At 42.7% G+C, this 22,746-nt stretch overlaps 1 protein-coding gene across 3 annotated transcripts in view; it reads right to left on the bottom strand.

Moving 5' to 3' along the window:
* NAV2 (neuron navigator 2) overlaps positions 1–22,746 on the bottom strand; it is a 203,492-nt gene that overhangs the window by 127,714 nt on the left and 53,032 nt on the right. For all 3 annotated transcript variants that reach the window (XM_058807864.1, XM_058807865.1, XM_058807863.1), the window contains exons 2-4: positions 21,636–21,753; positions 18,228–18,280; positions 4,752–4,824 (exon numbers count right to left, since the gene is read on the bottom strand). In XM_058807864.1, coding sequence (XP_058663847.1) covers positions 4,752–4,824; positions 18,228–18,280; positions 21,636–21,753 — 244 coding nt within the window. The remainder of the gene's footprint in view (positions 1–4,751; positions 4,825–18,227; positions 18,281–21,635; positions 21,754–22,746) is intronic.

Here is a 22,746-nt window from a genome sequence, read left to right on the forward strand (position 1 = left end):
TATCTCACATTTCCACTGTGTTAAATGCCAGTGTGCTTAAAAAGCAAGTCCCTTGAAATCTTTCCTTTAAACTAACAGAACCCAAAACAGAGGCCCCACAACAACAATTGTATTAAGGGCAGCATGCTGTAAATGATTTCTCAGTCCTAAACTTGCACAAGGAGGAAACTACTCCATTCTCCCACTGGCATCACATCTCAGTATTTTAATATTTCTGGAATATCAAAATAATCGTTTCCACTAAGAAAATTTGATGCAAGTTTTGCACTAGAAAATGTAGTTATTGGCTGACATAGCTGTATTCAAACATAATTACCAGCTTTGATACTGTCACAAGCTGATAAGGGATGGGCACCCAATTTACCTAAAGATAGCTTGGCAGTCAAGGTATAAACTTTTCAATTCCTGAATGCCATCCTGCTCTTCTATGCAATATCAAATGCAAGAATATAAAAGCAAACAGAAATACAAAGATGAAGAGGTGTATCAGACCACACACTTTACCACTGTATCATAATGAATACTCCAGAGGGCAAATTCTTCCTTGCAGACAACCTTAACGTGCTGTGACTTAATTATTTAGCATGTTTAATTTCCTAAATTAAAAAAGTGAATTAAAAAAGCTACAATCAAACAGCTCAACTTGTGCCTGTGTTGTACAGACCACTTGAACTAAAAGCTGACTGTTGCTCTGTGAGAAAGTAAGAAGAAAATGACATGAGTAAGGCAGTGGCCAAGCACAAAGGCAAGAAGCAGAATTTTCATTTGTTTCCAGTTCTGGCCGAAAGGCTGCTCTGAGTTTGTGATGGGCCCCACTCCATCCCTTACTCCCTCTCCCAGCCACATTTCTGCTCACTTTGCTCATCTTTGCTGTATAAACAAGCTTCTGCTCCTAATCCTAAGCACTTCACCCAGCAGATCTGAGGCTCAAGGTTTAAAACTGTTCTTTACCCATTCTGTACCAGCTCCCAGCTTTGGTCTCCTTGTCTACCTGCACCTCAGTCTACTTTCCCTTCCCAGACACTGACATAAAACTTACTTTCTTTCTGAAATTTGTCTCAACCCCTGCCCATGACTTCAGAGAATATTAGCCCTTCTCTAAGTGGCCCTGACCCAGGATATTCCTTTCCTCTCACACTTCCTGACTCAGTTTCCCCAGCCATTTTTCCTTCCCTGCAGCCTGGTCCCTCCATCAGTGGTGCCTCCCACCAGTGACCCCCAATCCCTTGTTTAAAGGATCATCATTCCCAGGGCCCTCCAGCAGCCATTTTCAGCCTTCCTTTGTTTTCTTGGCTAATTTTGGTCTCCTCCTGAACAGTGGGGTCCCGATTAATCCTGCTGTTCCCCCTTTTCCCAGCCCACTCCTGCTCCCATGCACAAACCCAGCCTCCTCTCCCTGCACCAGGCAGGTTCCTTCTCTAATCTGCAGGTTCTCTTCAATAATCTCTGTTTAGCTTAGGAGGACATGGGTGGAAGTAAAACAGACACAAAATGCAGCAGAACACAGTAAAAAGGATTTTCTTATCTCCAGCAAAGAACTCGAATTATCCATGGGAGCTGTAAGGAAAGCAGCATCCAATCACAGATTGAAGCATAACTAAACAGATCCAGAGGCACTGGGAAGCTTAACTGCACAAATACAGGTCAGATATAAAAGAAATTACCATGGACCTGCTTGTTTAAATTTAGCTATATGCAACTAGAAATTGGTTTCTATGTGAAGTGAAAGGCAACTATAACAATAACCCACCTACTGCCTGTGTTGCTGCCTGTTTTCTGCTGTATTTATCAGAAAGGCAACCTGCTTTTGACCAAATAATCAAAAGAAGAACACTTTTAATGAGTTAAAGCAATCTCTTCCCCTCTGGATTTGAAAAAAAAAAAATATTTTAAATCAGACTTTCAGTGGTACCTGTTTCTTTTGTTTCTTTTATCTTAAAAACTGAGGTAATCCTGGCAGTTCTACCTCACATTTCGTACAAAAGGAGTATTTCAAAGACTACTTCAGCCTCACTGCACTCTGCACATCAGCAGAGTCTCAAATGCTTCCTGCTTCAAGTCCTCTCCAGCCCATGGGCAGCTCCAGTATCATATTGACTTAGATAAGGACAAGGATGTCACCCAGCCATTCTAAATGTGGAGCCAAAAATTACGGTCCTGGATACTGGAAACAAACACTCCAGACACTTGAAACCGGAATTTGGTTTTCAAAGGAAGCCCCCAAATCCACTCTTCAGAGATTTCCATCATAGGATATCCCTGCTGGTGCTTGTTTACCCTACATCCCTGCTCCAGGATGTGTTCGGCTGATCATTATCCAGCTCATCTGTCACCCAAAAGATGTGCAGCTGCTTATGTGTGATATCAGTCTGAGTTTCTAATGCACATTTATGTTCTCCAATACCTTCAATATCTTGAGAGCAATGAGATATTGTGTGAAGGAGAGCAAGCTTCTCTGGGCAGTTGCAATTCCAGGAGTCTAACACAGGTCTAAGGGCAGGGGTATAGGAAAGACAGTTCAAAGAATGAACAATAAAAAATTTGCAGCAAGAGGTGAAAAGAGATCTCCAGCCCTCAATAGTTTTCTTCAGCAACTAGAAATGGAGATTTATATTTTTAAGAATCTTTGATAAGGGGATGCCTTTTTGCCTTCACGTTTCTGGGGAAGGGGAGCCTCTAGCACAGCATGGCTAGCATCAACACCACCAGTGATTGCAGATCCTCAGCATCTCCACTGCATAAATCCATCAAAACAGACTCTGTGTCAGTGGCACACACATATCAAAGCAGGATTTTTCAACACTAGAAGGATATACACGTGCAGCCCCAAATTATTTCAACATTTAGGAGTCATCCAAATTCCAGTTTTGAGTCATTAACTTCCCTCCACACTGAAGCTGCACTGTTGAAAAATACATGCTCTTAACAAACCCAGGGGACTTCAGTGATTATTCTTGTTTGGAAGCGATCACAACCTTTTCCTTCCTCCTAGATGAGGATCTGCCAGTGAAGTAAATAAAGTTATTTGCAGTTGACCTAGCAGGTCTTGGCAATTTGCACAGAAACACTGGCTTGTTTGGTAACAACATTGCTCACTTTAAATGGTTCTGTGTTCCTCAACACAGTGCTGGAGCAACTAGAAAGAGAAATTCACTTCACTGCTGCACTCAAGTCTTTTACCTTATTTTATAAAAATATATTCATTCCCTCCCTTTCTCTAGTTGTCACTTTCTTCCTTCAATGTTAGTGGTGGAGCCAGTAAATGCTCTCATTTATGTGCTGGCAGCAAACATTACTGGTCCCTTCTTAGGTTCCATGTGATTTAATACATTAATTCCTAGATAGTGTAACAGCAAGGCAGAAATCCCGAATCAGGGAAGCCATGGGATAACGTGTGTGCTGCTGGGCCTGCCCTGTGCCTTGGCAGGAGAGCCATGGGCATTAATCACGCTGTCCCCTCCCCAGCGTGGGCAGCACCACACTGCCAGCTCTGTACACCCAGGCACTTTTCTCATCACTCACCTGCCATTCCACTTGGATTTTACCTTCTAGTGAGACAGCTAAATAATGTGAACGTATTTTTACAATATTTCCATGCTAAGGTCAAAATTGGCCTTTACAACTGACTCAGCCACATTTTCTTTTTACTCATTTCCTGGCAAAAACCAAGTTTTCTGCTGTTTGAAGTTTTAGCTCATGCTTTCTTTTCTTGACATGAGAATCCTTCTGATTATAACCAAGCAACTGAGGCGTGTAATGCTGGCAGCACTCAGGTGGACCATAGTAAAGCCTCTCTTTGTAGGAAAAGTTTTGTTATTGCTGTTCTAATGCACCCTAGGAATACACCCAACATTCAGCCTCCTCTTCTGCTAGCTGTGGTGCACTCAGGTTAGAACACTAAATATCTGCTATTTTGGTGCAGTCTCCTCCTCCAAACTAAGTTTGTGAAGAGACTCAGTCATCAAATGTAACTTTGAAGTCTCACCTGATGCCACACATTCAATTATGTGTTCTGCAAAGCACTGATCGAGATGTCATATCATATATTCAGCTACTGAACCCAATGCTTTTCCAGCATATTTAAATGAAAATACAAATGAAAGCTGGTGCTGATGATGACAGAAATCTGTTTGATCTCTTAATAAGATAATAGCTAAACAGCTTCTGAGCCAACAGGTACCACACATCCTGCCATAAAGGAACAGAGTTTACCTAGTTTGGTTTCAGAAAATTCTGATGCACTTCAAAAGCAGAGTGATTAATTAGAGGTCAAAATGTCTTTTGTTTTGTTTTGACTCAAAACATTTGGATTTGATTGTTTTGTGCACTTGGAAACAGGAAGCAGGATGGTTGTTCAGGTAAAAGAATAATTGAAGAATAAGGAAATAAATTTTTTCTCTGAAAAGGCAAACAACTGACAGCAGTTCACTTATATCTGTAAAATATATGCTGATCAATGTGCAAATTATAGAACTGAGATAAGAAATTTCTGGTTTTCAACAGAAAGTAGTGAAGAAGTGACTAAACTCTAATTTGGTCTCAATGATTACTTTTACAAGTAAGCTGATTAGAAATTAGATACATATTTTATCTACCTTTCAAACTGAGATGGGGAAAAAAGAAATAAAGATTGTCAGAAATTTAAATGGACCTTATTAATCTTCCATTACACTCTATGTTCTAGTTGCAATCACAGGTAGCAATTCAGGTTCCTCATTTACCATGGAATCCTAACCAGCCAATGGACTCACCTTCTGCTGACAGCCCCTGGATGTTTATCCCCTTAGCAGCCAGGAAACTCAGGCACGCATCTATGTTCTCAATCTGTTCAAGAACAAACAAAACAAACAGGAAAAAAGGAGACACAAAAAGAAAAAGCATTGTAATAACTATTTACTCCCATCCACCGCCACCCTTGAGTGCGCTCAGTCTTTGCATCCCATAAAAAAGTCCCTTTGCTCGTGATGTGGAAACCATAGTATGAAACTCTCTCAGTTACTGAGGCCCTAAATGGATTATTGCATTGATTATAAACTGGCTGTTCCACGGGTCAGGGCTTTCTGTTATTTGCATCTGCACGAAGCAGGTTAGCTCCAGCCCCAGTTTCTTACGCGAGGGTCAAGGATGCTCCGCGCCAGGATTCGTAACTTACAACAAGCGCAACAAACACGAAACCAAAAATAAACATGGAGGCCGTTTGTTGGAGGAGGCAGACTGCCACTTGCTCTGAAGCTGGCAGCTGGCAGAAGTTTCCAGCCCCAGCAGGAGCTGAACACAAGAGCTGTAACTGGAAACTGGAATGCAGAGCACATTCCCTGCGGCATTCCCCGCAAGGCAGGAGCACCAGGCCAGGCTGGGCATTCCTGAGGGCACCTCCTGCCCCTCACACAGGTGGACAATGGGCACAGCCTTCATGGGACAAATCAGCTTTCATCAGGCAGGGACTCATGCCCAACAGCTCTGCCTGTCGGGTGCTTTACACAGCCCTTGCTACACACAGACTGGACTCAAACCTACCTAAGAAAGTGAACTCCAGAGGGGCTGAATGAGTCACGAATGTTTTCCACTCCATCTCAACATTACAGTAAGAATCCTGGAGCAGCCTCACACCTGATTTCCCACCAAGCTCCCACTGAAGCTCTGCTGCCATAACCAGGAGATGCAGGGAGATGCCAGCCCCCAGCCCAGCCCAAAGCACTTCCATGCAAACGCCTGAGCTTGGACACCTCGAGGGGCTGCAAGGAGCATTTGAGGAAATACCATGTTTTGTGTGCAGTTACACCAAAAACTCTTGGATGATACTGTTGAGCAATTCTTTTATTTAACCATGGTAACCAGCAAGTGATAAAAATAAGTATTTGTGTCTGAACATGTCTCAAACATTAATTTATTAATTCCTTTAAACATTGCAACCAAACACTGCATCCACCATATGGATAAGGAAGGAGACAGACACCAAGCCCCAACCTCGGTCTCACATAACTACCTTTATTCTGTGGACCACGAGACATCAAAAGGAAACATGAAAAATCCAGCTGCCCTAGCAGCTCCTGCCTGCCCTCAAAAAAATACACAGCTGAGGGCCAAGGCAACAGTTTAGAACTTGAGCTCCCAGCACTGACCTGAGCTCCTTGTCCTTCTCAAAGTAATAAAAAAGGACCAGGGAAGCTGCCAGGAAACCTCTCACATGGACTTCTCTCAGGGCACATTAATTTATTGTCTTTAACTATAACAATAAAAACATTTTCTCCTATCAGGGGTAGAGGTTAAGTTATTGGCATTGCTGAACTGTGATTTCAACAATTAGAAACACTTTTATCAACCTCATTATACTTTGAGATATAATATAAAGTACACAAAGTATATAGCACACTTTGAGTAAATCATATACTCCAAAAGCCAGAGAGGGACCAAAGAACACATTTCCTGTACTGCTCAGACCTTAAGGCTTGAAGCAGGGTGCAGTTCAAAGGTTCATTTATCCACAGTTCAGTATGATCCAACAGCCAATTGACCCATTTCCTTCTTCAGTACTCAACAAGCCTTTCAAGTTTCCAACACGGCTCTTTTATTGAGGTGATTGGCTAGAAAACCAAAGTTCACCTTTTCAAGAATAAACACCACATAAAAGGATCAATCCATTCCTACTACTTGCACTTAACAAGCTGCATCATTCCAAGAACACTTCCAGACTTCCACAGCTGTGGTAGATGCCTCCTCTCCAAACCAGCAGGTTAGTGACTAAAGATAAGCAATATCTCACCCTCACTCCAGATCTGCAGCAGCTCTCTCAGTCCTGCTCTGCCTGCTTCTCTTCCCAGTCCCCTCACCTTTGATAAACTCTCTTTCAGGACAAAGTGAGGCACAAGATTAGGATTCATATCTGGGTAGTGAGCTCCTCATCCACGTCCTCATTCTTGGTGCTATACAGCAATCTTCGGTGATGTCCTAATCTCATCCTCTTCAGATTCAAGGAGTCCCCTTTAAAACAATTCTATTTCTCCTGTGGCACAACCCCCCAGTTTTTCTGAGCACTGTGGCCACTGAATTTAGGTAAATCACTCCCATGCTCAGACTGATGGATGGCTCTCCATCACAGGTCTATATCTGAACCATCGGCTGAGCAACCTGGAACCTCACTGCCATACAAAAGGTCAGATGGATGCCTTGCCACACCAGTGGTAATTCCTGGCTAAAAGCTGTGAGGAACAGGGGCTCTTGGTGGTATGGGCTCTACTGGTATGGAAAACACCCTAATCTCATTGGGCATGACAAAACAAAGTGGGAGTAACAGCGATGTGCAAAGCTACACCCTTCACATTCAGAAAATAAAGAACTAGGAGAAGATCCTGTGGGGATGTACAGCACTGCACACGTGAAATTCACTAAAAGAATAAAAGAATAAAACTAAAAGATATAAATAAAAATATATAAAAACCTGAAAAATATAATGACTGTCTAAGATTTATACAATGTCTGTGATACTAACATTACATGGCAGCATGGCAGGAATGAGAGGAATTGGTTGATTTTGAAGGAAAAATAGAGCTCGAAAAGGAAAACAGAAGAAAAGGAGAAAAATCCAAAAACGAAGTGGAACACTGAATGCAGGACTGTGGCTGAAATTATCAAAATTTACTGCTGGTAAGAATTCAAGGTCCTTCCCACCCAACAATGGCTGAGTCAAGAACCCTGACTTGGCTGAATTAGTCTAATCCTGTTGCTGTTTGAAGAGATGACTTCCCAGCAATGCTACATGTCATGAATTTCACTCATAAAAGCTCCAAAGAAGAATTCCTGCCCTGGCCTCTGCTGTATTAACTACTAATAATTCAAAAATATTGTTTTATGGAGAAACATGATCCCAGTGCAGACAGAGCTGGAGACAAGCAAGCCATGATAATTAGACAATTTAGATGCGCGTAGGATAGAAGTGAAGTTTCTGGACAGATCTCAGGTAGATGGTAGGAAAAAATTCTTCCCTGTGAGGGTGGTGAGGCTCTGGCACAGAACTGTGGCTGCTCCACCCCTGGAATTGTTCAGGCTGGACAGGGCTTGGAGCACCTGGGACAGTGAAAGGTGTTCCTGCCCATGGCAGGGGATTGGAACAAGAGGGTCTTTAAACCCAAACCATTCTATGATTGTAAGCAAAACCCCAAAGACTCTGCATCCTGGTGACTCCCAACACAAAGTACAGTTAAAGTACAGTTGCCTGCCTGTAATCACAGCATTCAGCAGCAAATCATCACCCAGACTCTACAGGCCCCTTTTCTGCCAAGTCCATATTGCTGAAACCCTTTAAGCAGATGTGAAACGACCAGATTTGCCAAAGGGGAGTGGATATTTTCTGTTGCACTGTGAGCTACAATTGTTTTTTTTGGCCGACAATTCTGATTTCTCATTTGCTTTGTCAGCAACGTTTAACACAGCAGAAGCAAAGCAGGAAAGATGGCAGCTGGATGCTCTCAATCCCTGCCTACCCAAAATAGGGGAAAGCTGTGCAAAAGAAGGAAAACCAAGCACAGCCACCCACAGTGATTATCCCACTCAGAAACATTACTGGGGTATCCCAAACTAAGCCTTATTAAACCTCCCAGACAAAATATTCAAATTAACTTGCAATTTTAGATCATCACATTTAAACTATTTCAGGAGTAATCTACTATCAACATGTGCTATCAGTCCCACATTCTTTTATGATGGGTATTCATTCTGAAATGTCCCTAAATGCCAACCAAGGACAGCAGAGCCCACACCAGAGGGGCTGGCAGCCTCTGGGGCTCCTCCTCCTGCTTCCTTTTAATTAGGAGATTATGAGGAAAGCAAACTGCAACAAGGCTGTGAAATTCAATTTCTGCTCAGACATAACGTATCAAGTACCATCATTCTCATATTCAGAGAAGGAAAAGCCACCTGAAAACTCCCTCTTGACATGAATAACCTGACAAGGTGGGAACAGGAGGCATCATGGCCGAGTGCTGCACATGGAGAACTGCCCAGGACCAGATAATCACACCAGACCTTGTGCAGCAGTTTCAATTTCTATTCTTGCCAGTGCTGGAGAGGAAACATGCCCTGGCCTGTATGAGCAGAACAGGATATGCCAGAAACAAATTTAAAAAAACCCCAAGCCAAAATATCCCCATCCTGTAGCCTATAAATGGAGAGCCACAGGTGGGCACTGACGTGTGGAACACTGAATATCTCAGACAAAATCTGAGTATGGACACAGCCCCAGCCAAAGCTGTCTGTCCAACACACAAGCTGAAGGATAACTAGAGCTGCCCCTGGCACAGACACGGGTGTTTTTCTAAACAAAAAATTAATATACTACAGAATTAAATTCGTTGTAGGCTCCTTCACTTGCAAACCAGGGGAGGTTTCTCATATTGTGATGCAAGACCTCTGCTCCCAACTTTTATCGTGATAAATGGGGAGTTTTGATGAGCTTATCCAGAAAACTCACTTCTAATACTGAAACCAGTGCTTATGCAGCCTCATAAGCACTGGTCATGGCTCAAATTTATGTGTAGTATATTAATTTTCAAAAGAAAAAAGAATGAATTCACATGGAAGTTTTTAAGGTCTCTCAAACCTTTATGCAATATTCCAGCTGACTTCACATACAGTGCAGAAACAAGGAAATAGCCTAAGAAACACAAGCTGTTCCTTAGGACAGAATTTATTCCTTGTCTGTACTTTTGAATAAGGCATTTACCCTCATATTTTATATCCAATAGTTTAGAAAGAGCCTTAAAATCTTAAGTCATTACACTGACAATTCTTAGAATCCTGGAGTTTTGGGGGAGGAAGGGCTCTCCATTGCAATAACATCTCATTTCCTCTATTTCCTAAATATAATTATATATAAAAAAACACCAAAGCAGAATTGCAAATTCCATTTGTCCCAGAAGGATAGAAATACTAACTCTTATTGCTCTGTTTAAAATAAATCTTCATTAGCAGTTATCCCATTCAAAATGTATCTTTTTAAAAAGAAAATAATACATCGCTCCCAGCGTTCATCTGCTGCTCCTGCCTACTTGGATAAAAATGTCTCCCAAAATTAAGTTGCAGGATTTTGACAGAACTTGGTGGGTACCTTAAAAATAAAATAAAAAGAAATATAAAATAAAATTAAAAATAAAATAAAATAAAATGGTAAATGAAGCTAGTCTGTATTCTGAAGCCACGTTGTGGCAGATATACCCACAGGAAAAAAAATCTGCTCAAATATACATGAAGAGTTGAGTGTTCTCTTAAAACTGCCATACTTTGGGTTTTTAAAGACAAGGAGAGTTTGGGCATTAGTCTAAAGCTGGAGAACCAGCTTAACCCTCATTTCATGCATCCTCTTCTCTTTGACCCTGGTAAAACCTTTGCTATCCTTCGTTTGCAGCTCTTCCTGCAGAAATAATGGGACAAATACTCAACATTCCCTCCCAACATGCCCAGTGTGAATAGAAATGAGGGCAGCAAACCCCACAGAGCTTCACACTGGCCAAATTCCTGATGACAACAAAGGGCATCCAAGGGGCACTGGGTGCTGTGCATGGATTCAGGCCATCCAGGGCAACTCTGGTTTGCCAAAGCTGACCTGCTCAGGGACAGACACATGGAGGGTGGTAGAAATGCTCCTGATTCACTCAGCTTTCTTTCAGGTTTGCTTTTTTACGTTTATTTATTTAAAACTGACATTTTCCTATGGGGAAAAACAAAAGTAAAGAGCATTTTCTTCGAAAAATATTCTTGAAAAGGTTATTTTTTGATTAGCTCTTCAGAATCAGACCTTTGAAAAGTTAAAGTGGATAATTTGTGAATTTGGGTTTGTGAGACGTTCTAAATTATGATCAAGCAACAACTTTGCAAAACAAGTATCAACAAAGAATCCCGCCTCTGGAGAATCATCAATTTAGGACACAGATGAAACTCTCTTGACAGTATTTTAGCACATACCACAATAACTGTATTTCTTGGCACTGAATCTCTGTCCCTGTGTACTGAGAAGAGGAAGAGCTGGGGAGAAGCCATGGCTGTGCTCAAGAAGCCCATCATTAGGACAGCAGTGACTCCCATGGATGCATTATTCCCACCTTCCTGGCTGCCCATGGAAGACCCTTTTCCATCTGGGGCTGCCAGGCTACAAGTTCTGTTCTGTGCAACTGGGAAAGGGGGAATGGCTTTAAACTGGGAGAGAGCAGGTTTAGATCAGACATTAGGAAGGAATCCTTCCCTGTGAGGGTGCTGATTGCCCACAGCAGCTGGGGCTGCCCCTGGATCCCTGGCAGTGTCCCAGGCCAGGCTGGACAGGGCTGGGAGCAGCCTGGGACAGTGGGAGGTGTCCCTGCCCATGGCAGGGGGGTGGGAGCCAGGTGGTCGTCACAATCCCTTCAACCCAAACAATTTCATCATTCTGTGATTCAATCGAAAATGACACCAATATCTAGCAAAGGTGGACTTCTTCCTAAAAGATCCTTGAAATTTACACAAACCAATATTTTCCAGAAATGCTCAGAAGGAAGGACTGACACCAACACCACCAGTGCACCAAGGGCAGGCTGCTCTGTCCTCAAACACCAGCTCAGATGCTGAAGGCTCTGTGTATCAGTAACTTGAACTTGCAGCAGGAATCCAGAATTTAATGAAAGTGGTTCAGAAAGCACCTCCTGCAATGCAGGCTCGGACAGTTGTTCATTCCTGAAGGGTCCCTGGGCAGGAGCTGTGGCCAGAGCCCATTCCCAGCACTGAGCTCCCTCCCCACTGGCATTCCTGTGCCTGCAGCCCTGGGCTCCCAGCCTCACCTGTTCCCAAGGGATTTATTTGTTCCAGGGCCACCAACACACATGTGCCCCCTCCTTCCTTGCACCTGGGTAGTATCTCCTACTGAAATTCCCCTGCATAACTGCCCAGAACAAGTGCAATAATACCACTTGTGTGTGTAAAAATAGCTCTGCACAAAACCCAGAAGAACAAAATGCTCTGGATATGCACTACCACCAAGGAACAGCTAATTAAAACAACGATTATCACTCATTACACTGTACAAGCAATGGCTGCAAATGAAAGATCTGTGACAGGACACAGACACAAAAAGTTTCTTTCTCTGGACTGTTGAATTCTTTGTGACAGCTATGATCTGTTTTCACAGATATGCCACAGTGAAGAGCTTATCACTGCATCTCCCATAAAAGAAACACCCAGGCAGAAGAAGTAATTTCCATACAATCTCAATCCTTCAGCACCAAGCTAAAGGAGAATAATAAATTAATTTTTACTTCTACCTGTCCTCAAATCAACCAAACTTTTTCTTGTTAGTTAGAAAAGGTTCTCAACCACGATTTCACAGTTTTCCCCATTTTTGCCAAGCACAATAAGAAGCTGTGTGTTTGCAAAGTATTGCATAAAAGGTACATTAACGTAATAATTTTATATCAGCAATGGTCATGGCAGAAAATGATGTTAATGTTGCTTCCAGACTTTGGTGTAGGTGTAAATATAGAAGTGGAAGCCACAGACACCCCCATATACACATGTGGAGTGATCCTGCCCGTCAATCCATTTGCTGTTTCATGAATACAGGGTGGGGAGAACCATAAGTATTCAAAATGCAGTAATTCCATTTAACTGTGACATAAATGATCAAACAGAATCTAATTCTGTCTTTATACTGAAGCTTGTACATTGCATTTTTACAATAAAAATTACTTTGTTGCTCTTTGCTGAACCTCACACTGTTTCAGAGACAGATGATGCACAAATTCTTGCATCACTGTGAAGGGTGAAGATTTGAGAGCAGCCCACTGGGGACCACGAAGGTGATCCTTCATGAAATGAGAGTGTCAGCAGCAGTGTCCCCAAAGGCACCCCACACACCCATCCAGTGCAGGAGGCCTTATCACACTGCCTTATCACCCATCCCCACAGGCACACAGAGCTCTGGGAGCCATCCCTTCCAGAATGAAACAAACCTCTGCTAGGTGACACTGCCGTGTCTCATGGCAGGGAGATGTGCACATTGGTGTTTCCTGAGCTGGTCCAGCTCCAATTATCCTGTGATTTCCTGTGTACGATGATGGGGCCCAATGGGGGGCTCGTGGTTTATTTGGGCTGCAAGCTCTGCAGCACAGAAACCTCTGACCTAACCACACCTGTCTCCCTGATAACCATGCACAAATGGGCAGCACGGCAGCACAACAACAGCCTGGGTATCTGGGAAACACAGAGTCAGTAAAATCAATCTCATCTTGGAGAAAGAGTCACAGAAACCGAGGCTGAAGGACAGCTAAGTACAAACACCCTGGCAGATCTCCTCTGCAGTAAATCATTCTTGTCTGCATCACAACAAGGGCTCATAGATGACCAACAGAAACCCTTCAGCTGGGTGCACCACAGGTTAGGGCCAGAGGACACCATGAGCTACCATGGTAGCATCAAACCCAATCAAATTCCCAAACATGTGCTCCTGGTGAGTTACCAGCTCCCCAGGCAAAGTGGGGGAAGGCTCAGATGATGGGGAAGTTCCCTTTGACTACATTTGCTCAGACTTGGAGTTGGATTACTTGAAAATACACGGCTATATTTAACCCCTGGGATACAAAAATCCTGCGCCAGGAATTCACAGAGCAAAAGCATGCTTGTGATGCCTTTGATCTTGCAGCGGGGCTGCTGCCCTGAATTAGCAGCACATGCCCCAGCAGCAGCAGAGCCCTCCTTGGCTGTGGGACTCAGGGGGGCTGGAGCAACAGATTTACTGGCAGATTCACTGCACCTTCCTATGGCAATGCTTGGGCAGCACTGGTGTATAAAACTGCCCCCAACTTTCAGAGCAGCAGATTACAGTGGGTGCCTGCTCTCGAAGAGCAGAGATGGAATTGTTTTCCATGAGACAACACGCAACAATTATTTTTTTTTAAATACAGCAGCTACCTTTAGTTATTTGTACATAACACAGCAGCTCCCTCCCTTAGCGGATATTACACACACACACACGCTCAGGTCATGCAGATGGTTTCAGCTCATATTATTCCTCCCAACCATGAATGTGTGAGCCCAGCTATCTCCTGTAAGCATGAGCCACACCATGGCAGCACTCACACCCATTACATCAATTCATTAAAGTGCTCTTGAGAAAAAGAACACAGAAATATGGATGACACATGCCATACAAACTACTTAGTAATGGAGATTTCAACATCTATGCTCTTTCAAGAATAAAAAAAATAATGTATGGACCTGGCAGGGATCACACTGAGGAGGGGAGTGAATGCCCTTCTCCAACAGTGGTGTTCAAGTCAAAACCAAGGTCCTCACCATGTTGGAAAATTTCCATACAAACTGTTCCTTAGGTGTCGCACACATTACAAAACAGCTCATCATCAGAGCACAAGAAATCAGTCCAATATTCAAATAATAGTCAAATTCCCATCACTGGAAGCAAGGTTTCCTTGAAAACTAAGGTATTGTACTGAAAACACGACCTTCATCGCAACTTCCATCCAGTTCTTGGGAAGAAGTGCTGGCTCTGATGCACATTGCAGTCAGCACAAGGTCCTTTGTTTGCAGGACAAGCAGCAGTAGGAAGGCTGAGTGATATCAGTTTACCACCACAGCTTGGTATCTGCACCAGAAAGAGATGACTCCTAAAAACTTCCTGTCAACACATTAAAAAAATAAACACCTCCCTTTTGCTGTTTGAGAACACACACTTACTGACACAAAGTGATCCTGGAAAATATGAAAGCCCAAGCCCCAGCCCACAGGCGAACCACAGTAATTTCCTGCCCTATTTATAGGAGGTGCTGTGGTGTTTGTTAAGCCTTTCTGCTGCTCCAAACTCTTGTCCTGGGTGTCCCACAGCTTCCCCAGACATGGGGAGATCAAAGTCTGATGTATCCATCCACAGGTTCTCCAACTCTCTTCCTTTCAGCACGTTTCAGCTTTGTAATATTCATACATATATAATGTAGCATAGGCAGCTCATACACTTTGGGTTCTGCTCATCATTTTACAAATGTAAGTGGTATGAACCCTTTTACAAGAGGTAACATTCCGCACTTGCAAAGGCACCCACATGAGTAAGAATAATCTGTAATACCTAGGAGGGCAGGTACTAACTTCCCATAATTTGCAAGATGCCGCACGTTAAACTCTAAAATCATGCCCTAAACAAGAAGCAAATAAGAAAAAAAAAGGGAAAATATCTCTGTTTTTCTATAAACAAACCATATTAGCAGAGATAGCCCTACTCAGGTTTATTCACCTAAGTCTTCTTTTCAGAAGTGTGCAGGAGAGAAAACTGGCCCTGATTTATTGACCTTCACCCAGTTATCAAGGACTACGTCAACATTTTCTGGTTTTTTTTTTTAAACCCAAATGCTGAAATGCTCTCCAAATATTCTTGGTCCCAGGGCCTGTGCTCCATACAAGCACATCCTCTCTTACCCACAGTATTTTCTGCATGCAGCTGAAACCAATCACCAGAATTGCAGGCTTTTGTTTAGACAAATATCCACAGCATGAAAATATAGAGGATTGGGGGGAAAAAAAGCCCTGAAACAGATTTTATGCAGAGGAAGAGCTATAGAATAGTGTATAATGGATTATAGAAAAGGCAGCCAACTCTTATCTGGAGCAAAGGAAGACAGGGATACTCCCCTCAGCAGAACAACCCAGACAGGATGATGATGGGAGGACAGGTTCTCACCTAAGTGATTTTTCATGGAGCCAGTGGGGTCCTTGTCATGTCATTTCTGGCACTGGGACAAGGCTGATAAGCACTGATGGTCCCACATGGTTCTGCAGTGCTGAACTTCACTTTCCAAGGCTTATTAGCACTGGCTTGGAGCCTGACAGACCCAAGCTGTCCCTGATGCTCGGTTTGGGCCAATTTGCCTGATGCTCTCCAACCCAGGGAACGAGGCAGAGGGGCCAGGTCTGGCTCTGCAGAGAGCTCCCTCAGGCTGGGCACCACCAGCCTGGCACTGTGCCACATGCCAGTGAACACACTGCTTTCCCCACGTCCTTGGATGGACTGGGGAAGGCACAGGTCTGGTCCAGCTCTCTAAGCTGATACACCTGGCAGGGAGTGAGCTGATTCTTCACAGCTCAGCTCACGTGTGTCACTCTGCAAAGGGAAAAGGGGATGGTAGAAGGCTTCCTTCCCTCTGAGATCTGCTGGATTCCTATACAATGAGCAAAGTTAAATCTCCATTCATTGATGCTATTTTTTTTTACATCCCCCCCAAATCTTCTCATCTGTGCTGCTCACCTTTCAAGCACTCTGATATGGATATGGACACTTGAACTGAAAGATTCATTTGAAAAAGGAGAGGATATTACCCAAGGGTCTGGAGGGCCTTGCCTCTGCCACCTCTCTGAGCCAGAGCTACCAGACACAAACACCAGCTTCCACATGCTGCAGGGCCCTGTAAGCTGTATTAACAGAGTGCACTGAAATGCAAAGGATGAAGACTGCTGTACCTAAAACATGCTCTGCAACATGTCTGTCCTGTCTCCCTAAACACTGCAGGTAACTACTGCACCAACACCACCCCATGAGGATTCCTATGTTCTGCCTTGGAAGAATCCTGGAATGATTTGGGTTGGAAGCATCCTCAAAGATCTTCTGGTTACATCTTTCACTACCCCATGTTTCTCCAAGCCAGCCTTGAACACTTCCAGGGATGGAGCAGCCACAGCTCCTCTGGGAAACAACACTCTTTTTTACAGTCAGACCACAAAGAGCTCTGTAACCATGTGCACCTGACTGATAAAAGCAAGCCACAAGCATAATTCTCATTTTTCTCACATGAGGAAAACTGCAGGGCTGATGAGTGGGGGGTCAGTCCCACCCACTGCAGCCTCCTGAACGAGCAAGTGGAGCAACATCAGAGGAGGCAGCACAGACCAAATGTGTGCTTCCAGCCCTGCCCAGCATTCCTGACCAGCACATGCCCCCTGCATGCCTCTGGCTACAACTTGAGCCAGCTTTCATAAGCAACATGCATCCCTCTACCCAACAGAGCAGCACTTTCTCCTCATTCAGAATAATGACTTGAAGTGACTTTTTTAGCTGCAACGTCCTGGAGTTGGTTACAGACTCTGGTCCTGAATGAAATTCAGGTCTTGAGACACGCTTGTGGAACATTATAGTAATTGTCAAAATTTCCTCATTATTTATACTCCAGACAGCTGCTGTGGCCACAGTGAGAATAGCAACCGCCCTGTTCAAAGCAGCAGAAAGGAGCAATGATAAATCTTCCTGATGGTTTGCTTTCTACAGAGTGCTTGCTCCATGCTTTCAACAAGATTGATAACTTCCAAGCAAACAGCCAAGAGAGAAGAGAAGAACAGTGTGAGTTTTGACTTAGGATGTCAAGCTCTCCCTAAATCTTGATTTCATTTTACTACATGAGTGGCCATGCTCATGCTGAAGGCATGGAGGTAGGGACAGACAGGAACACTCATAAAAATAAAAAGACATTAAAAGTTTCCCACAGAGAACAGATATCCAAGTGTCTCAAAGCAAGCACTTGCAATGCCAAAGCAAGACAATAGAATTTATGTTGCAAAATGACTTTTTCTCAAGATACTTCAAACAAGGCTACTTCATTCTGTATCATAAATTTTAAAAACTTTTCATTTAAATGTATTTTAAAAACAAGTTTTTTATTATTTGTGTTCTTCATAAAATTCTGCTATACCTTTAGTTTCAGCAATACTCACAGCAAATACACTCCTGAGGTATTATTATACTTTTAATTTTCCTGGAACTGATTTTTGGTTCTCCAGGTTCGAATATTAAATACAAGCAAGATACAAACCAACTTCCTACCTGTCAACAAATTGCACCTGGAATCTAATGAAATTTTTTCATTTCATTCATACTGCTCATTTACTTAGTTTCATTTCAAAAGATACAGAAACTCTTAATCATACTTTCAAATACCTAATTATTTCTATATATTTCTGTTTAATTATGTGATATTTCAGAAATATAAAGTAGCAATGTAAAAATAATCTCAATTGTAAATATGTGATATATTATAAGGCCTGATCCAACTGCTGTGGAGTACAACAGGGTAAGAACTGTAATATTTATGTTCTGAAGATTATACTTTTAGTCCACTACTGTGAAAAATTAATTAAAAATTGTTACTAAAAGTCTCAGACATTGAAGTCTGAGACTGTCACTCAGCCACTCACACACAAACCACTTTACTACTCACCATTTGAGACCTATTCTTTGGGCAGCCATTGATGTCTTCAATCTTTTCATTTGCTGAAAGGAAAAAAAAAAAAAAAAAGAGGCAATAAAGCAAAAAACCTAAACCAAGGGCATTTATTCCAATGACTTCTTGAGCACCTGCTGCCAGCTCAGTGGAGGGGTTTTGGACTGTAGCCGTCCAGGCCAAGTGAACGTGCGAAACACTGAGAGCCACAAAAAGAAAAAAGCAGCTGGAGTTCTCTATGGGCTGTGCCTCCAGAGACAGCTGGGGCAGGAGCCAACTGCTCTGAGAGCCCAGCACAGCGACAGGGAACACCTTTACACTGCAGGAAAGGTGTCGGTGAGCTCTGCAGCCTTGTGAAACCAACTGCTCTGAGAGCCCCAGCACAGTGACAGGGAACACCTTTACACTGCAGCAAAGGTGTCAGTGAGCTCTGCAGGCTTGTACAGTTTCAGAGCAGGAGCCAACTGCTCTGAGAGCCCAGCACAGCGACAGGGAACACCTTTACACTGCAGGAAAGGTGTCGGGGTGAGCTCTGCAGGCTGAACCACGGCTGGCTGCAAAAGTGAGCACTGCACATGCAGAGATGTTAGCATGGCACGTGGTTTGCTTGCACGGCGAACGCAGGTTTTAAACCCAAATGGCAAATTTATGATCAATACTAATTTTTTTTTCTTTCTTTTTTAAAGCACAAATCATGGAACAACTTCTCAAGATTCTTGACCATGGCTCACGTGCTACCCCAACCTGCCAAAGAGCAGAAGAGTAGAGTTTGCCTCTTTAGAAGAGCACAGTTTCCATCTTTAAGGTCAGAGGTAAAACAATGAAATCCCTGAGGTGGACAATCTTTGCCTCAGAGTCTGAGTTTGCTCTGTTTCACCTTTCAGCCTTGGATGCTGAAATGACTTTTGTCTTTGAGTCTGAAGGACCAGTTAGAACCAAAGTTCAGTTTCCCACAGCTTTTTCACTGTAATAAAGGCAGGCACTGCCACCTCATTTGATTCTTGCATTAAAAGCTGTATTTTGTTCCTGTATTCTCAGGACACCAGGCAGAACTCCATCCACTCCATGGATCCCCTCTGTCAGGAGGACCACATTTGGCACAATATTCCAGTGGCAGTCAGAGCCATGGGAAACAAAGCAGTAACACAGCTTCACTCTTGCCTGATAGCTCCCATTTTACACACCCATGGCACAGCACACAATGCAATGAGAAATTGATGCTGATCTGAGAGAGACTGAATTCACAGTGTTCTCCACAGTGTGCTCCATCAGCCTCCACACATGAAAAGCACACGCTGCTCCCAGGAATGCCATCTCAGATTTGGCCATACAGAAACAAAGATTAATTCACTAAATCCCATTTTCCAAGTCCTGTGCTCCCATCTCGTAGTAGTAAGTTTATAACATTTTAAAAATTGATAGCTGCACTGCTATAAATTGGCACCATTCACAGCTACTTGAAAGCAGACCAAGGAACTTGTGAAGGAGGTGTCAGGTGTTTGGGACACATGTACAGAGACACCTCCAGGAACCCAGGTCACACCCAGTGTCTCCCTTCATGGATTTAAACACAGCTGCTATGTTTATATGGCATTACTAAGGCATGTAGGACTTACATATTCTTTTACAGGCTCATAAATTTTGAACTGAAATGAACCAGCATGATGTGAATGCATTTTAATTGACTTGCAAATAGCTGCCACTGCACATAGCACACCATAATATTAAAACCCCCTCCTGCACTGCATATCAAAGCTTTCTTACTGTGTGGTTAGGAAAAAAGTTTGGATTTTGCAGGCTACAGAAAAAGCTGCTTCTACACCAGAAAGCCCTCCTCATCTTTGTGACAATGAGATGCAGCTGCCTAAAGGCCATACACAGCAGAAACAAATTACTTTTCTGCACTATTAATTTGCTGGATTAAACTCAGAATGTTTAAATATGACCTTTCTTCCACATGAAAAAGGTTCTTCATAAAGAAATCCTTCCCCTCATACTTCAACTTTTGAAACCTTGTAGACCTTATCTTAAATATTAGCCAAAAGGCAGCTATAAAAATGACCAAAGAAAAACCCTGCAAAGGTGATCAAAGCAGTAACTGGTTATGTATTTTAGAGGGAATAATTTGAATTTCATAGGGGTTTTCACAAGTCAGTACTCAAAGAGCTACATTTGAATATTTGGTAGAAGGAACCAAGTCCACATTTTGATGGTGGATTCTTGCACACATGTTCTCATGCAGAAGTTTCCTACAACTGTGTTAAGGCAGGGCAGCCAGACAGGCATGAAAGGAATCAGCACCTAACTGCTCCTGGGTTTCCAAAACCTCTTCCTATTAAAGGAAAGGGATGTAGGAAGCAGCATTGTTCCAAGTGAATGCCTGTCAACACACAATCATCAATTAATCCATGGCCTGTTTTTACACCTCAGCTCTACAATGCCGCTGAGACGCAGTGCTGCCCTACAGCAAAGAGACAAAATCTTCTCTAACATATCCCAGTGGAATCACTGGAAGATGTTTCAGTGTCATCCCAGAACAGGGCCTGCAGATCCCTACCTCAAACCCAGGAGCAGCTCCCTCACAGCCCCTCAAACACACACAATAAATATGCATGCACTGATGTCCTGCTCCTTAATTTGCATCTCAGATCTGTCTGTTTGCTCCCAACAATGGCTGTCCTAATTGCCATTAGCAGCTTTCCCATTCCATCCATCTCCACTGGCCCATGCATGTGCTCTGTGGCAGCCCCAGATGGATGAGCCTCTGAAGGAACTAATGAAGGATCCAGGCCCAAGGGAAGAGGGACAATATGCAGAACTTTCATTATCCACGAGCATTAATGCACTAATTTAAGAGAAATAAAGGCTTTGGATAAAATAACTGAGCCTGCACTTGAGATTTGTCTTAATGGTAAGTGATTTTCCTCATCTGAAAACTCGTTATGAAACATTTCTTTTTCTGCCACACAAAAATTACACCCTCTCTCCTTTCCCAGCTGTATATATGGATCTCCCAAATCCAACTGGAGGCAGGAGGTTAAACACAGGAGGCAGTATCACTGTGAATTATAGTCAGACCAGTACCCAAGAAGTATTAGAAATAGCGAGGGCTAACAGCATCCTAGCAGAAAAAAAAAATCTCCTGAGTTGTTTTTTCTATCATTCAGCCATGTGGAGTAACCCTGCTGTGTCAGGAGATCTTATTAGCAACATCCAATATTTTTCCACTACAAGACAAGGCTTTTTCAAATTAATTACCAAAGCCTCTGAAGGAAAATGATCCACATAATTCCATGCAATGTGATGGATAGCCCCCCATGCACTCTGTGTTAGCGTGGAAGATAAAAACAGGGATTGTCTCACCAAGCTGGAGGATGCTTGGCACAAGCACAGAAAGTCACTCACCTACAACTTGGATTATTTCAGCCAGCAGGACTCCATCAGTCACATCTTGCTGCAGATCTTTTATCAATCTCTTGTGCCCAGATTTTGCCAGATAGTGATTAGCCCAATCCGTATAAATCTGTTAGGAGACAGATAAACACAAACAAACTGTTACTCAACCTGAAAAATGAGAAGTCTTTGTTTCTCCCAGTATCCAAAAGGCTGCTTTCAGACCACTGCCTTCTTCTTTCCCCTCTTCTAAACAAGCCAACAGCATTAAAACTCAAGGCTTTGTGCAGATCAAGTGTTCAGCTTACTGCAATATGGACTTTTTTATTCAGCAACCTGACATCAAAGCCCAACGCAGATGACAGTGAGCCCCTGGACATGTTACAGCTTGAATGGACCACCAGGAGTCACTGGAATATTCTACAGCAGCACTGAGTGTGCACAAGAGATTTCAATTTCCACCCAAGCTTTTTTCTTCATAGCTGTTATTGAGATAGTTTTAAAGGTTCTTTTCCCAAAAAAGCTTCTGGTAGATATTAGCCATACAGCAGTTTCACTGTGAGGAAACTCCTTCATTGTATTACCAAAGAAACCTTTAAAGGTCCTAAATACCCACCAATTTTAATAAATTCCATCTCACAGGTTAAACAGGCCCATTGAATCACTTTTAATCTATTATGCAAACTTCCAGCTGTTGGAATTTATTTCAAAATGTGTTACCTGAAAACTAAGCACACCAAGCAGCCAAAATCTCTCTTTAATTTGCATTAAGTACTGCTCATCATATGCCAGCACAACTTATTCAAAATCTCCAGAAAACCTATAAAAACTTTTCATGCTAGGTTATAAAAAGAATCTAAATTATTAATTATGAATTAAATAACAATATTCTTTGCATAGAACAATATTCTGAATTAAGATTTTGTAAAATTACCTATTATGTTCCCAAAAAATAGGCTAAAAACAATTAAATACCAGGATTTTACCTTTTAAATATAAAAATATTAATGTTCATCCGTACTCTGAAGAGTGTCTAGAATATTGGGAACACATTCATCCCAAGCCAGCCTATCAGCAAGCAGATGTGATTCCATGTGCTTCCTGGAGCACCAGCCATCCCAAC

Source organism: Ammospiza caudacuta, chromosome 6 (assembly GCF_027887145.1).
Source record: "Ammospiza caudacuta isolate bAmmCau1 chromosome 6, bAmmCau1.pri, whole genome shotgun sequence".
Taxonomy (NCBI): domain Eukaryota; kingdom Metazoa; phylum Chordata; class Aves; order Passeriformes; family Passerellidae; genus Ammospiza; species Ammospiza caudacuta.